The sequence below is a fragment of the Podarcis melisellensis genome (assembly GCF_964234715.1).
Source record: "Podarcis melisellensis genome assembly, chromosome: 7".
Taxonomy (NCBI): domain Eukaryota; kingdom Metazoa; phylum Chordata; class Lepidosauria; order Squamata; family Lacertidae; genus Podarcis; species Podarcis melisellensis.
The window spans coordinates 26,222,570-26,238,485 of NC_138539.1; the positions used below are offsets into that span (position 1 = coordinate 26,222,570).

The window sequence follows — 15,916 nt, forward strand, 5'->3', positions numbered from 1 at the left end:
CTCCAGTAACAAGAAGGCTTGCAATACAGTATCAGAATGTTAGTTTTGCAATACTTCTTACAGAGGCAGGTGTTTTGCAGAAAGCCATGATGACATCCATTGATGTTAATTCATTGCTTACTTATTAGATACATAATATATAACCTACCCCAGGTTGCTTCAGTAGCTGGCAACATTTTGCAGAATGTCTAGCAAAGAACAATCATCCTTGCTTCTCTACCCCCCACCCCAATTTCTTTTTAAACAAAAGATCGTAAGGCTGCTTACACAGTGCAATTAATTGCACTTAAATATGAGAAAACATACTCCTTGAAAAATTGGCTATTTCTTTAAGAGACTTGTTTCAAGGAGGGTGGAAGGGGGCGGGGAGGAAGAAGGAGCACATAGAGAAGATTCTGTTGATGCTCCAGGCAGTTCTTGCGGAAGTTGATATGCAGAACTATGGAGCCACACCACCGGGGTCAGGCTCGTACCATCAGACCCTGCTTCCTTGTTTAATTACCTGAAGAGCAAAACATCCAATCTGAAAGTGTGTGAAAGTCCAGTATCTCTAGCTGCAGTTTGCTGCTCTGACATCCTGCAAAGCCAACCCTGTCTGTCCACAAACGTCAGGGCCGGTTCCTGACAGTCGGCTATCTCTGCCTGGCCTGGGTTCCTTTCATTCAGGAGGTATTGTGTACAAGAGGGTTTGGTCAGGAATGTGAGGTTCCTGCCGGTGCTGTTCTCCCAGTCCTGACAACGCTGGCATAAAGGCTGGGGATTTTTTCCCCCTTATCAAAAAAAAAAAAAAAGGTGGCTGTTTTTTATTTCCCTTTATAAAACTGGCGTTGATGTATTGTTCACTTACATGTTAACTGGCTTGCTTCTGGGACTGAAGTGTTCCATTTTGGTTTAGATAATCTTATGTTGATCTTTCTGTGAACTTTCTACAGGAAATAATTTGGTGTGGTGGATAAAATAAAAGTTAAAATCATCTATAAACTGACTAGTTTGCACTGGATTACATGGTTCAGGGTGTGAGAGCAGGTTTTCTCTTGAAAGAGAGGGCTGGGAAATCTCAGTAATTTACCAACAAAACACAAATAAGCTTACATAAGGGGAAGTTCAGTGGTCTATCACCTGCTTTGCATGAAGAAAATTCCAGGCTAAATCTTTGGCACCAGGTACAGCTGGAAGAGTCATAGAATTATATAGTTGGAAGGGACCACGTATGTCATTTATCATTATCATTATTATTATTATTATTGAATTTATATACCACCCTATACCTGTAGGTCTCAGGGCAGTTCACAGAATAAAATCAGAACATAAAACCACAAAATACGTATTAAAAATAAAAACAGCAACAGCCCAATTTCACACACACCCCCCACACAGATTTTAAAAGGGCACAGGATGTCAATCAAATCAACCTTAGGCCTGGTTAAAAACGACCGTTCTTGCCTGGTGCCTAAAGGTGTATTATGAAGGCCCCAGATGAACTTCTCTGGGGAGAGCATTCTACAGACGAGGAGCCACTGCAGAAAAGGCCCGATGTGGGGCTTGAACTCACAGCCCTAAGATTAAGAGCCTCATGCTCTACCTACTGAGCTATGCCTGAAACCCTGGAGAGCCACTGCCACTCAGTTTAAACCATACTGAGCTATATGGATTAATGGCCTCATTCAGTTTAAGGCTACTTCTTATGTTTCTATGTATAGCAAGTAGTGTATTAGATCAGCATGAAAAAAACTATGTGTGCATGAAAATGACCATAAACATCTGTTCAACCTTTAAATAAGTATGGTACATATATGAGCTACATTAAGGATGCTTCCACACTAGTGCTTATTGTGGGGTAGGTCATCCTCATACATGCAAGTCTTTTGCAATATCCACATGACATCACTGTCCCCCAAATTACAGCCCATATATCCCGCCCTACATTTGATCCAGATTTACCAGGTTCAGGTTTCTGGGGAAATCCAGTAAGTTTTTTGTTTAAAAACATCCTGTTCCAATGCCTCATTTGCAACATCTCAATGACTCATTTCCAGTATTAAGCACCCAACTAGAAGCACCCGAACATAACTGTCCAGTTCTTGGAGCCATGTTCAAGAAACTTTTTAAAGAGTCTTAGTAGAAAGAGGGGGGCGGATACAGGGGAATGCTTCTGGGCTTTCTATCAGAGATGCAAAAGGTGACGGGAACTAGGATGAAAGATAGGGAGGGGGAAGTTGGTAGAAATTAGTCTGGAGAAGGTTTTGGGTCTAACAGGAGCTGAGGAAGGGGACTGGAGAAAGTTGCTTTTGGTGGCAAGGTGACTGTCAAGGAAAGAAGCAAAAATACAGAGGGGGTGGGATTTTCAGACTATTTGCAAGAGAGGAGTTGAAAGAAGGTGCCATGAGACGGACTCCCACAGTATTAGTAGAAATGAGAAGAGGTTTGAGACAGAGTGCCCTCAGGTAGGAAATTGGTCCTAATACCAGAACCACACAGAAGAAGAGGAGGAGTTTGGATTTGATATCCTGCTTTATCACTACCCTAAGGAGTCTCAAAGTGGCTAACAATCTCCTTTCCCTTCCTCCCCCACAACAAACACTCTGTGAGGTGAGTGAGGCTGAGAGACTTCAAAGAAGTGTGACTAGCCCAAGGTCACCCAGCAGCTGCATGTGGAGGAGCGAGACGCAAACCTGGTTCACCAGATTATGAGTCCACCGCTCTTAACCACCACACCATGCTGACTCTCTCTCACAGAAGTTTGTGAATTATTCTTTGCCAAGGCTGGACATTTTTTTAAAAATGAAAGCTGGAATTTGGGATTGTGCTAGATCCATGTTCCTTAATTATGGGCCACACAATACTTGACCAACTTCTTTATTTATAGTGTCTTCCCAATTGCTATTGATTTCTTTCAGGCAGTCCCTAGCCAAAATGTGTTCCACCTTAACATCATCAACCCTTGTTCTTTACCAGTGCTGATGCTTCTTAGCACCACACACAGTTGTGCTGCTTTTAAACTAGGCTTCCAAAGTGTTTTACTCTAACCTTGCAACATCAGTTGAGTAATAGGAGAAGTCCAGGACCACACCGGAGAAATTCACAATAAGAAGAGTAACGGTATGCCAGCATCAGTCCTTAAGAAGCTGGTTTAGCACTGGACTCACTTAGAATCATAGAATTGTAGAGTTGGGAGGAACCACAAGAGCCATCAAGTTAAACCTCCTGCAATGCAGGAATCTTTTGCCCAACAGAGGGCTTGAACCCACAACTCTAAGGTTAGGAGTCTTACGCTCTACCAACTGAGCTATCTCAGCATATGAGGAAGATCTGCAGTAGGGGCTCCATCCATGTGGTTCTGGGTTTCTCACATTACCTGAAAGTGTGGGGAGGATTAGTGTTGCAGCAACAACTGGAGTGCCAAGGTGATGCAGGAACCCACGCTAAATGGGCACCACACATTCATAGCCAAGCTGCAAAACTGCTCTTTCATCCTTTAAATTGATCATTGTGAGTTCTGTGGAGAGAAGGAGCCAGTTGTTTTTGCAATGTAAGCAGGTAATTAAAAAGTGTATCCCTTGCGTAAGACCTGGGAGTTTGGCCGTTATAACTGAAAAATATCACACCAAATATGGGGGGAACACGGCAAACTCAGATAGTCAAGGTATTTGGGTAATGTTGAGGTAGATTACGAGGGTTCTACTGTATGGTAAATAAGTCAATTACACGTTTGCAAAGAAAAGGAGGAAGAAACTGCAGGGAAGGGGGAGAGCTTCCCACCCGCACCCCCACTCTGGTGATCTGAATTTATGTTGAGAATTCTGTAGTGTTGCATATTTGCTCCACCTGGTGGATCTTGTGAAAAGTATCTTAATCCCTGTTAATGATAAGTGATCACATTTGAAGCTCAAGCATATTAGCCATTTGTATTAATAAGGGCACTGTAAAATGCATTTTTGTTTTCAGAAAAAGAGAAAACATTAGATAGTTTTGCTTGCCCACACTCGGTCATTGCATTAATCTTTATGAAAGCGTAGCATTTCCAACCAATTAATGATAACAGTTTACCCCCAGTCTCATCTAAAGATTAGCAATTAAATTGTTGGAATGTATGGCTTTTTGAGGTTATGCGTGATCATTTAAGGTTGCCTTCCCCGCTCCCTTGCAAGCAGACAATAATTAATGAGCTCTCCTGATAAGAAACAGCAATGCGGTCACAAGGATTGGTTGGTAGTGCAGAGGTGGTCTGAAAATCTGTGTCATTAGCCTACCTTGCAGACATTGTTTTACTCGCAATTCTGCAGGACCTGGTTATCCTTCGGTTTCCCTAATTTTTCTCCTACCGTTATTTCCCTGCTCCCGCTCCTAAATTATACATTGTTCCCCAACAGAAGGTGAAGTTTAGAAAACAGTATCTCCATATGCGAGGGATTTTGAGACCCCTTTTTTATTGTCTTTAAAAATGTCATTCACAGTCCTCATTAGCATTTATTGTTGCAAGTGTAGAAGCAGAAAATGTGAAATTGGTATGTCATGAATAGCTCCACAGAGCTCTGGAGCCCTGAAATGTTGCCTGCAGTGTGGCGTGGGGAAGACATTGAGAGCAAGCTGTCCAGATGGCTGCCAGCGCCGAGCAAAGCTGCAGGTTTTTGTCTCTGGTGCCGAGAGGAGGGAAAGTTCACTGGAGCATACGCTATCACCCCTTGCATTTTAACAAAACTAACTCGCTATCTGTCAAAACGGGGAGGTGGTGACACTGGAACAAAACAAAACAAAAGTTCTCAGTGGTAATGTTGCAATCTCCCATTAAAGGCTGAAAGAATGTCACAAATATCAAAATGTTTCTAAGAGGGAAAAGGGAATGTGCAATATTTATATAAAGGCAGAATTTCCTAATTAGACCTGATGATGCATCCTTACGTTGGTAGGTTTCCCCTGAAATGGGTATTCTGCATACAGGGAGGAAATGGATGAGGAAGCTTTGTTTTAATAGCACTTTAAGTCAAAATATAGGAGATTAAAGTCCCTTGGGGGCTCTGTTAGTATCCCAAACTTGATCTAGTTTTGAAGCAATGGATATTAGAATTTGCTGGCTATTGGAATGTATATTTTGTCAGACTTTACAATACTGCATACAATATTCTGTATAGTGGAAAGTAAAATTTGTGACCCATGGCCAACTCTGTAGCAGTAGTTCTTGCTGCTGTTAAGAGGCACAAGTTCCTTGGTATGCTTGATCGCTTTTAATTTTCAGACTGGAGTACAAACTTTATTGCATATCCTCTTTCAAAACGCAGCCCATTGTTGTTCTCATTTTACAGGTGGGAAACTGAGATGCCACCATAGGCTTCCCAGATAGTATAACTTTGGCCCACAGTGTATAATTGGGATGGTATTATTATTGCTCTTTTTCTTCCACAGGAAATGTTATGAGCACCTATGATGTGAGGCCCAAATGAATTTCTCTAAGTTCACAGTATTTTTGCATTTGGCTCATATTCCTGTTACCACTTGGTGTACCAGACTAATCTCCTGATCTGATAGCTCCTGCCTAGTTGAGTCTTTTATTAAACATGTGCGTTGATTTTAACTTAATCTCAGTTCTATAGTTTTAGGACTGTTTCTCACACATTACAATCAGCCAGCCCAGGATTGCCATCATGTCTACACTTGACAGAGCCAAATCCAGTTCTATCTTCATCTCTTGGGTCAAGACATTTTGCTGACTAAGACACAGCAGCAAGTACTACCCCCACCCTGGTTGAAGTGCATAGTCTTAGCAACTTATATGGGCCTCTGAGGCTGAAAATCCCACAGGTGCCTCTCTTCCTTGACAGGAAAATACAGCAACAATAAATTAAATAGTTTACAATGGGCTGACTTTCCAAAACAAATATCCCAAATCAGCTGCTTGAGGTTACTGTCTCATTTTACTTAATGACACTCAATGTCAGCCATGGTATCTGTTCACATGTTTACACACAAGTGTTTGTTGTATTCATATTTTACCTTTTTTTAGACATACAATTAAGACTGTTCATAGGCACACATCTAGAAATAAGGTTTTGTGAGTACACCCTGGATCTTATCCCAACATGCACTCATGAGTTGACAAACTAAATGCAACTTCTCTTTCACACAAACACACACACATTTCTCTAAAGTAAATGTGTAAACAGTTTCCCTATCTTCATTTCACTCAGCTATAGGATCTAAAATCCCATAGTAGCTATTTTAAGAAGCAGAGTAAGCCTTGCCAATAAAGAAGTGTGTAGGGAAAACTCTTGGCATTATCTGGTGTGTATTTTTTTTTTAATGTGCACATTCAAAGCTGAAATCATGTGTCACTAGTATTCTAGCAATGTTTCTGAGGAAAGATAGGGTTGTTGTTGTTTTTTTAAAAAAGGTTTAGTGTGGTTATTGTGTCATGGCAGTGCTAAAAAGAAAAATCAATTATTTGTGTGGCTGATCTCTGTTGGAACATTGCTGCATCCAGATGCAGTATTTTAATACAAGTCCTTGCACTAAGAGAACACAGATTTCTCTTTTGTAAAAAAACCAAACCAAACAAAAAACCCCCAAAACTGTGACATGTAAATTTAATTCTCATCTTACTGTTTCGGATTATTATTATTTTAAGCGCAAGGAAAGTGACATAAATGTATTAGAGAAATACTGTAGGGCAGCACAACTGCCAGCTGTATGAAATTAATACATGTATTCATGTGGTAGTGTATTTACTGTACATCACGTTGACAGTCTATTGAATAAAGTTAGGAAGGCATCCAAATAGAATCTCCCCACAAAAAACTCAACAGCTCATGTATTAGGTGGGTTTGCCTTGTCAGTAAGATTCCTTGTGAAAACACTAACGGCTTCCAGCTGGGTGGAAAATCAAATCTTTGGGGTCTGACAAACTTAGCAGATCAGAATTTGAAAGCCCGGCTAATGCTCTATTTTTACTTGCCGTTCACCCATAAAAGATTATTTTTCAATATGTCAGCCTCATTTGGTGGCCGGTGGCCTAAGATTGAAAGTGGAAAAACAAGTGAGGAAATCTGGACATTATTGAGTTTGCCCTTTCTAACTGGTATGCCACTTTGTGGAATAGCCTTGCCTGGAGATGAGGGGGTGTCCGAATGACCATTCATCAATGCTCGTTGCCTGATCATTGAGTGCCTTCTCATTCAGTTTATCAAGCCTTGCACATAAAAAGTCAGAATAAGCATTATTCAGCTTTGTTAACGCCAAGTAGGAGTAAAATGCTCCATTTGAACCCATTTTGCCCTTGGTTTTTCACTTTGTTAATGCAGTCCTGCTTAAATGAGTGCCTTTATTGGGTCAGTTAGAATATCTGAAACTATTAATTGTCCTGAACTGAATAGCTGGTGGCAGGCCAGAACAGATGGGGTAGAAAACTATTTGGTTGGGTGTATTGCTTTCAATTAGGATCAATGAGGTTTCAATGCCTTTGAATTAACTCACTTAATACCGACTGTGTGAAGTCACAGTGTATCACAACAGTCTGCTAGGAAGGGAGAGGGGAAGTTGCAGAGGCCTGCAGAAAAGCTTTGAGTCAATTTCTTCCTCCGCTGCTAACAAAGAGCTTTCATTAGCTGCATAGGCAGTTGAGAGGACTTTAGTCCCTGTTGCTAAGTCAGGTGTAAGCAAGAGAAAAATGCCTGCTTCAGAGCTGGAGACTGCTATCCTGGACCTGCACACTGTTTATTATGCTTGCATGTCCCATTAATTTCACTGCACATGATTGCGCATAGGGTTACAGGCCTAATGCTCTGGCGTATGAGAACATTTCCCCCCTATGGGTAATGTGATGGAATAACAACTATCTAAAGTCCAAAATAAATCTAATTTTGCAAATGGATATTTTTTGGGGGGTAGGGTGGAGGCCTGGAGACAGCCTTGGCTGTGGGGAGTCATATGGGATCATTTGACTTTATTTTGTAAGCAGTTTGACGATCTGCAGGATAATTCACTGGCTAAATATACACAAGATAATAACCTTTTATAAGATAACCTCAAGCCTGTTGTGTTGTCTCTGGCATATAATCCTTGTATGATGCAATGTTCTTTTGCATGTGAAAATACTTCTTTTGCTGCAGTCTTTTATACTGATGTTTTTATCTGCTATGTGCAACCAATAGAGAATGGTAATTTTTTTTTAAAGTAAAGAATTGTTGACATTGATTGTCCATCACTGTTACACGTTTTGGCCTCACTTTATTTTATTTTTTAAAAATGAAATAACTAAGTGGTACAAAAATTGTTACAGTAATCCTTAAGTGGCTGCATTAAAAAAATCTCCAGTAATATTTATTTGAGGAGGACTGCCAAATGGGTTGCTGCTTGCCTCAGAGTATTAAATAATGAGAGGGGGGAAATGATTCCTGCAGCTGGCTGCTTGAGAAAATGCTGAAGTAGTCTCAGATGCACTGGCATTCTGCTAGGGCCCCTTCCATAAGTAGTCTTCTAGGTGAGAATCTCCAGGGATACAGTTTTTGTTGACGTGGATCAATTTAAATGGCAATTACTGTAGTCAGATAACAGCTTAAAAAGCCCTTTTACACATAGAAAAGATGCATAATCAGATGGCATATGGTAGTGTTCAATTTTCTGAGCCATAGCTTGAGGATTTACAATGTACTGATATTAAGACCCACTTTTAAAACTGAATATTGTACCATTTTATTGAGATATGTTGCTCTTTAGATTTATTATCCCCCCCTCCATTTCTACAGCTGCTTCTCTGCTTGTACATTGATGAAAGGTTGCTTTTCCAACAGTGGAAATGCCCCCTCCCTTTCATGTGAAGCATAGCTGTTTGTGTGTGTGTGTGTGTGTGTTTTAAATAATAAATAACGAAGTCGTGGTCTCTCTTAAACAGTATATTGAATAAATATTTCCAAAATCTATTCTTTCCTTTTTGTCTTCTAAAGTTAGCTGCCAGCAATTGTAACACCTTCTGCTTTATAAGACTTGCTTTATCTCCTAGATTCATCAACAATGTATTATATGAATCCTGGCTACGCTAGACATCTGACCAAGATGAGCACAGCATTGCCCTCTAAATAGATGCCATTATGTTATTAGGGCTGGCACGAAGGAACCACTGTGTGTTTTTCCTTCCTTCCCCTTAAAAAATAAAATAAGGCAACCTTGAAATGCAACAATAGTTGCATGACAATTTAGCGTGTGCTTTTATACCCAGACACTATAGTTGTTAGGTTGGCAGTTTATTCAACGTAAACGACTTTGCTTCTAAATGCAAATTGTGCCCTGAAAACAATTTTTTATTAGATGAGGACTGAACATTTTTATGATTTGAGTGCCCTGAAGAGGAGGAGAGAATGAACACAAAACATATAGAGGAGACGTAAAAGAAGGTAATAAGATCTAAAACGATTCCTCAAACATAGAAACGTTGAAGAATTCTTCATCTCCTTCCCAGCCCCCAGTAGATTTACAGTGCCATTGAACGTTTGAACAGGGAGGCTCAGAAAAAGAGGAAGAAAACCCTCATAAAGCTGTGAAAATGTTTGTCTCTTGTTTTGGATCAAAATATGTTTTTCTTGGGGGGCGGGCAGGCTTTAGAATACAGTTGCTTTTCCTGGAATTTTCTGTAAGCCTAAATGTGTTGCAGAAGGGATGTGACTCAGGCATATGCTTCTCCTATGAGGCAAAGGATGTTTTACAAAGGACTGAAGAGGGACTGCTGAGAGGAAAATAGCCAGCTTTAGATAAAGCACTGTAACAAAGACTTGTAGTTTTATGTATCATGGTGTCCATTAAAGCTTAATAGGGAAGAGTGCATTGAACCTAGCCAGGCATATGTTATTCATGTGAAGGATAAACATTTAAGGGGAGTGCAGAAACCTGGAGGACGTGATTGTTTAGCTTTTGAAAAAAGCTTTGCAGGGAAGATTTTGTTTTCATCCCCCATGGATCACCATGCAAGGTAAAGGAAGAGTAAGCGGCAAATGTTTGGAGCGTATCAATGCTGGAATCCCAGGGGGGTTAAAAGCATTGTAGTAAAATGAAAGTGGACTGCCTCTAAGTGTGTTCTATTTTATACATGCCACTGAGAAGCTGACAAAAGGAATGATTTTGATACTCTGTTCGCTGTGATAAAATGACACATTGATGGCAAAATTCTCTCCACACACACCCCCACTTCTCCTTTAAAAACACGCACACAAAACAAAGCCCAAACTTCTGTGCTCGCACACATTGTGTACTTTAAACCGTAGAAGCAATCTCAAGATTTTTCCCCCGCACCCCCCAAATCCACTGGAGCTGAAATTTATAGCTGTTAATTGGGAGGGGGGGGAGGAGGAAGCGCTGGTTTTAATAGACGCTTTCTGTGAGAGAAAGGGTTAACTTTTAAAGAGGGAGAAAATGAATAATTCAGTGTTCGGTGCTTTATCACTCTGCATTTTACTGTCTATTCTTTTGGTCCTCTGGAACTTGCTGTGAAAGGTACAGTACAGGGAGTCAGCTGAGGGGGTTGCGATAATTTGCACACACATCGCTGTCATTGTTCTGCCTGAAGAGACGGAGCTGGGTTCAAGGCCACATGTGCTCCTGTCATCATTCACATTTCTGCTCCAAGTGCAACCCAGAGTGTCAGCTCTCCATCTGTCTTTGCCTGGCAAATGCAGGCGCCCAGCATCCTGCCTCCAGCTACACTGCCACAGCCAGTTAGGATGGCCCTCCTTGCGTCTCTCTGCTCATTCCAGAACAGGAGGCGCTGAGTCCCAAATAAGCCTGCTTTGGGGAGAGAGCCTTTTTGCAGTGGGTCTGTTTTATTCAAGATGCCTGGTGAGTGATTCTCTCTCTCCTCTCCCCTCTCTCTCTCTCCCCACACCCCCCTTTCTCCTTGACGGAAATGAGAAAGCTCACAGTCATTTTATAGTTGGATTTTCTCTGATAGCAGGAAGAATGCATAAAGGCTGGCATTTGGGAAGAGCGGTTGTAGAGGCTAATTCTAGCATGTGCGCGGAGAGAGCTGTGTATATATGTATGTGTGTGTGTGTGTGTGTGTGTGTTAAACTACTCGGTGCGTAATACATTGCAATTCTGAATACGAAATGAAGAAGAGGCAGTAGCAAATCTGCCTGCCTGTGGGTTGCGTGTTTCTCAGAGGGTAGGGAGAGAAATATATAGCTTCCATCTATCTCTTATGATTGAGCTGTACTCCTGTATCTGGAAACCTGAAGATTTATCGGGAGAGATGACTTGTGTGATCATGGAGAGAGCACTGAAAATGATCTCTTTGAAAAGCTGATTATGCTAGAGGAATGAAGTGAGAGGGAATACAACAAATTATTTCAGACTTCGCACTTAAATCCGCAGCATTTAGCTGCCAGCAGCTGAATATTTGAACTGTGTTTCTCCCTTAAATCTTACGTATTTCTGCTGAATGGGTGAAACTGTTGTGGGAGTGGAAATTTTTAGCATGTCAGTTTCCTCCTGAAAATATTATCCTTGGATCTTGACCTCTTGCTTAATTGATAAATGGCTCTGCCAGTGGAAATATTTCTTCTGTGTAGGATAAATTATGTGAAGGGCTTTCTCGAGGGTGTTTTGGGGGAGGATGTGTGATTTGTGTGTGTGTGTATATGTGTGTTTGAGAGAGAGAGGATCTTTTATAAACTAAGAAAGAATGGATTATTTGGGTGGAAAGGATTTTTGTTTTTTTAGATTATAGGTATAGTTAAAGCAACCTAGGGGAAATAAATTGATTTTTATTTTATTTTATTTTTTTAAAAATAGCAAGCTTTAAGTGATCTGCAGTTCTTTTGGATAGGAAAAAGAAAAAGGGACAGCCTTTGCTAAAGTGTGTGTACCCATCACAGATGGTGTTTTGAAACCGTATCTGCCAGTTTTCTGTGACCACAGTTGTATGTAGGTATTGCCAGTTGTTTGGAGAATGTTTTTCCTTTAGGATGTGTCTGCACGGTTATATTCCTTCGCTGGTGCGTTTCTTGTCACAATTGCAATCCTAGAATCAACAAAGTGAGGCTCTGTTTGCTCAGAGCACAAGGCAAAGAGGATTTGTATGGCTGGAATATGGGGAAATTAATTTGCATAGATGACAACGGGAGGACTAGGAAAAGCCAATTTTAACCCTTCGGTTGTAAATGGGAATTAGCATATCTTGTATTCTGAAGGATGTAGTCCTCATTAGGAACATAGCCGGGAGTGTCGTGATTCTTCGGTGTGAAGAGCTGCATTGTTTTGTACAACAGAAGTATCTTAAATCTAGGCATGTGAGCATGTGCATATGGGAAATGGTTGCTTACTGTTTAATTTCTGTAACCTTTGCATGCACTGGGTCTTGGGGATGGATCATCTTGCAACTTTTAAGCTGTCGTGGAGGGTCTGGAGCAGGCGATTTTGAAAACTCATTATTATGCCTCTGGTCTCAAATTACTTAATCTACCTGCTGGTTAAATTGTCATGCATCTTTAATAAAAAAACGGGGTGCTGGCTACACGTGCGCCAATGTACACTTATCAATGCTGTCAAACTTAATAATTACATAAATTTTTAATTGCCATCCAGTTCTTAAAGTGGCAGAGAAATGGAGTGTAGAGCCCAGTGGTAGGTCTCTCTCTCTCTCTCTCTCTCTCTCTCTCTCTCTCTCTCTCTCTCTCTCTCTCTCTCTCTCTTTTCTTCTCTCCCTTTCACTTCCCTCTCTCTCTTTTAATGTCAGCTCTGAGTGTTAGAAAACCTTGCACTTGGATACAGAGAATACACTAACAGCTGTGACTGGGAGCATGTGCCAGAATGGAGATACTTGAGCAGATCTGACACTTGGCTATTTTTGACACCCATCTGTACTTCTCTCCCCCCCCCCCCTTCTTTTAGGATGCACTGCCTCTCAATCTGTTCACAGCATATTTCATCCTTTTATTATTGTGTTGTTGGTATCCCCGCCCCCCCCAAAATGGGCATTATTAGCCATCTGGGAGAGATTTTGTATTTTAAAAATAAGCATATTATTTTCAGGAGATTAAAAGGATGCGTATTTTTTTTAATGTAATCTGATATTACGCCGTTGCAGTTTTGTGGGTGTGCACATGCACTGACTTTTGAGAAGCATCCTTTGAGGCAATTCAGACACTCGGGATTCTTGCATTTCTGGAAATACGTTGCGTTAAATGTCCTCTTCTCTGGCTTTGTGAGCAGCGAGTGCAGCCATAGCATTTTCCTAAGGTATCACTTCAAACCTGCCAGTGAATGCTATTGAGTGTGATTGGCTATGAAGATTTGCTATATCTTGGAAGCCTATGCCTGGGCTGCTGCTGCTGCTTCTGCTAAGAAATAGGAGTGGCGTAGATGTCTTAAAATTCATTTAGATATGTGGAAGGGAGCGTTATGACGTGCTTTGCAGCCAGAGATTTTCCTGAGCCTTGTGTAGCTTAGTTTTCACTGTTAGGGAAAAATCTGTTTCTGGGCTGCACCATAACACAGTGATGGTTGGAGCACATGGCAGACAATATATCAAAGAGAAAAATCCCAGCCTGGTCTTCTCCCTGATATGCTAGTCTTCTATATGCGTGGAATTATTATTTTTCTCTTCACATGAGAGTGTTATGCCCTAACTGCAATCTGAAGTGGTGCAGCCCAGACATAGGTTTTCCATTGTAGTAAGAACTAAGCCATAAATTATGGCAAATACATTAGTTTAAAATGTATCTAAAAACACGCATCTTTAAGGCTGCGATCCTGTGCCGACTTACCTAGAGGAAATCCCATCAAACAACTAAATTCTGCTTAGAGTAGACCCATTGAAATGAATGAGCCTAGTTTAGTTGTGTCTGTTGTTTTTAATGAGGCTGTTCAGAGTACTGTATGACTAACATTGAATACAGGCCAGTAGTGCTTACTTATGAGTAGACCTGCCTAGGATTTTGCAGTATGCAAGCTATATGGTGCTGTTCATACTCTAATAAAGCGCGCGCACGTACACACAAAATGCCAGCAGCAGTTAATTTCTCTTGTGTGTATTTGTTCTAAAATGTGGTGTGTGTGTTTTTTTTAAGTTACAAGCCTACCAGTCATTTTATCGTACTTTCAAAGAGCAGATGTTGGCCTACAAAATGCTTTATTATTGCCCGTGGCAATATTCAGGATGGTTGCCTTAAAAGGACAACCACTGATCACAGTCATTGTAGCCTAGAAATAATGCTGTTCTTTCAGAAGATGGCCAGTATTAGGTCAGACCACCCCTTCTTTACTTCTGCTCTCCAGATGTGGCTGCAACTTTTTAAGTTCATGTTTCTAGGGGGAGGAAAAAAAAGGTTTGTTTTCAGAATCTGGTTTTACTTAAGACATCTCCATCCTGGAGTGCATTTCATAAATTGCCCACATATTTTTCTTAGCAGAGAACTTAACTGGCTATAATTTTTAACACATGGCCACATCATGTGATATTTTCAAAACATTTGCACACAGCTTTAAGAAGGGGTCCCAGCAGAAATGATCCATCATCTCACAGCCGGCCCATTTTTAACAGTGTATCTGCATTTTCCATTTAGCAGAGCAATATATTATTAGCTTACATTTTGGGTAGTAAAACATTGCATTGCTGATTGTAAAACATGGACTTTATTATCTGCTGAAAATTGATTTGGCATTTATAGCCACTGTGTACTAGAGAGGGCTTTCTGGTTTTAACATTAGTGCAAGCAAGTGATGATATGTTTAAAGAAATGGGAACACAATTGCCACAGAGGTTCAATTGTTAGTGTCTCAGCAACATAACCTTGGGATGATCCACCTGTTTGGGAGGCGGTTGTTTGTTTTAGTTTATGTATGTATATAAAGACTATTATACAGCAAACAGCCTTAAACACCATTAACTTGACTCAGTTCAGTTTTAACTTGCCGTTGCTATGCTTTTACTTCAAGACAGCTCAGTGCTTTACAAAACAGGTTTTCTGCCAATTGTGGAAAGTATGTCTGGAAATATTTAAAGGCCTGCAACAGCTAACACTGCACCACTGTTTTGGTCATCATACTTAATGCCTTATTCTAAGAGAGCAGTTCTGATAGTGCATAAAAGTTCCGACAAATGCCTTTGGCCTCATAGATCCCAGGAAAAATGTATTGGATGTTGGAGAAATCAGTCTAAATATTTTTCAAGGAGAAATCAGTCTAAATATTTTTCAAGCTGTGTTTCTGTCACCTTTCATGCTAGACATCCAATCTTTTCTGAGGGTTTGGTGCAATGGGGGGCAGGAAACATAAACTTCATGTTTGTAGTGTGCCCAGTACGTTCTAAGTTAGTGCCATTATTTCAAGAACGACAGTATGAAGTCTTCCTTAATAAAGGACACATCCCAGCACCATGCAGTTTAACTTACTGATATGGAACCTAAATGTGTGTGTGTGTTTGTGTGTGTGTGTGTGTGTGTGTGTAATTTCTTTATTTATTAAATTTACAGCACGTTAAGATCAAGCAGGTGCCTTCACTGTACTCTCTTTGACTTCTGCTGAAAACATTAGCGTTTTGAAAAGCGTACCACAGGTGCTTAGAAAGTTGAGGTAATTTTAATCTGTTTCAGTATTTTAACTTTTGTATGTTTTAAAATAGGGTTGCAATTTTTTCTTGATTTTCTTGTTTTATTTTTTTATAAACCGCTTTGAGGGTTTAGGGTGGGGGTTTTTTTGCAATCAAGGTAAAGGTAAAGGTACCCCTGCCCGTACGGGCCAGTCTTGACAGACTCTGGGGTTGTGCGCCCATCTCACTTAAGAGGCCAGGGGCCAGCGCTGTCCGGAGACACTTCCGGGTCACATGGCCAGTGTGACATCGCTGCTCTGGCGAGCCAGAGCCGCACACGGAAACGCCGTTTACCTTCCCGCTGGTAAGCGGTCCCTATTTATCTACTTGCACCCGGAGGTGCTTTCGAAC

The 15,916-nt window shown here is 40.8% G+C and overlaps 1 protein-coding gene across 8 annotated transcripts in view; it reads left to right on the forward strand.

Annotated features, from left to right (window-relative positions):
- RUNX1T1 (RUNX1 partner transcriptional co-repressor 1) overlaps positions 1-15,916 on the forward strand; it is a 147,099-nt gene that overhangs the window by 39,099 nt on the left and 92,084 nt on the right. Inside the window, exon 1 of one of the 8 annotated variants that reach the window (XM_081919757.1) lies at positions 10,475-10,815. The exons of the other annotated variants lie outside the window; for them this stretch is intronic. Coding sequence (XP_081775883.1) covers positions 10,809-10,815 — 7 coding nt within the window. The 5' untranslated portion in view covers positions 10,475-10,808. Of the gene's footprint in view, positions 1-10,474; positions 10,816-15,916 lie in introns of those variants that run through there. 8 annotated transcript variants of the gene reach the window in all.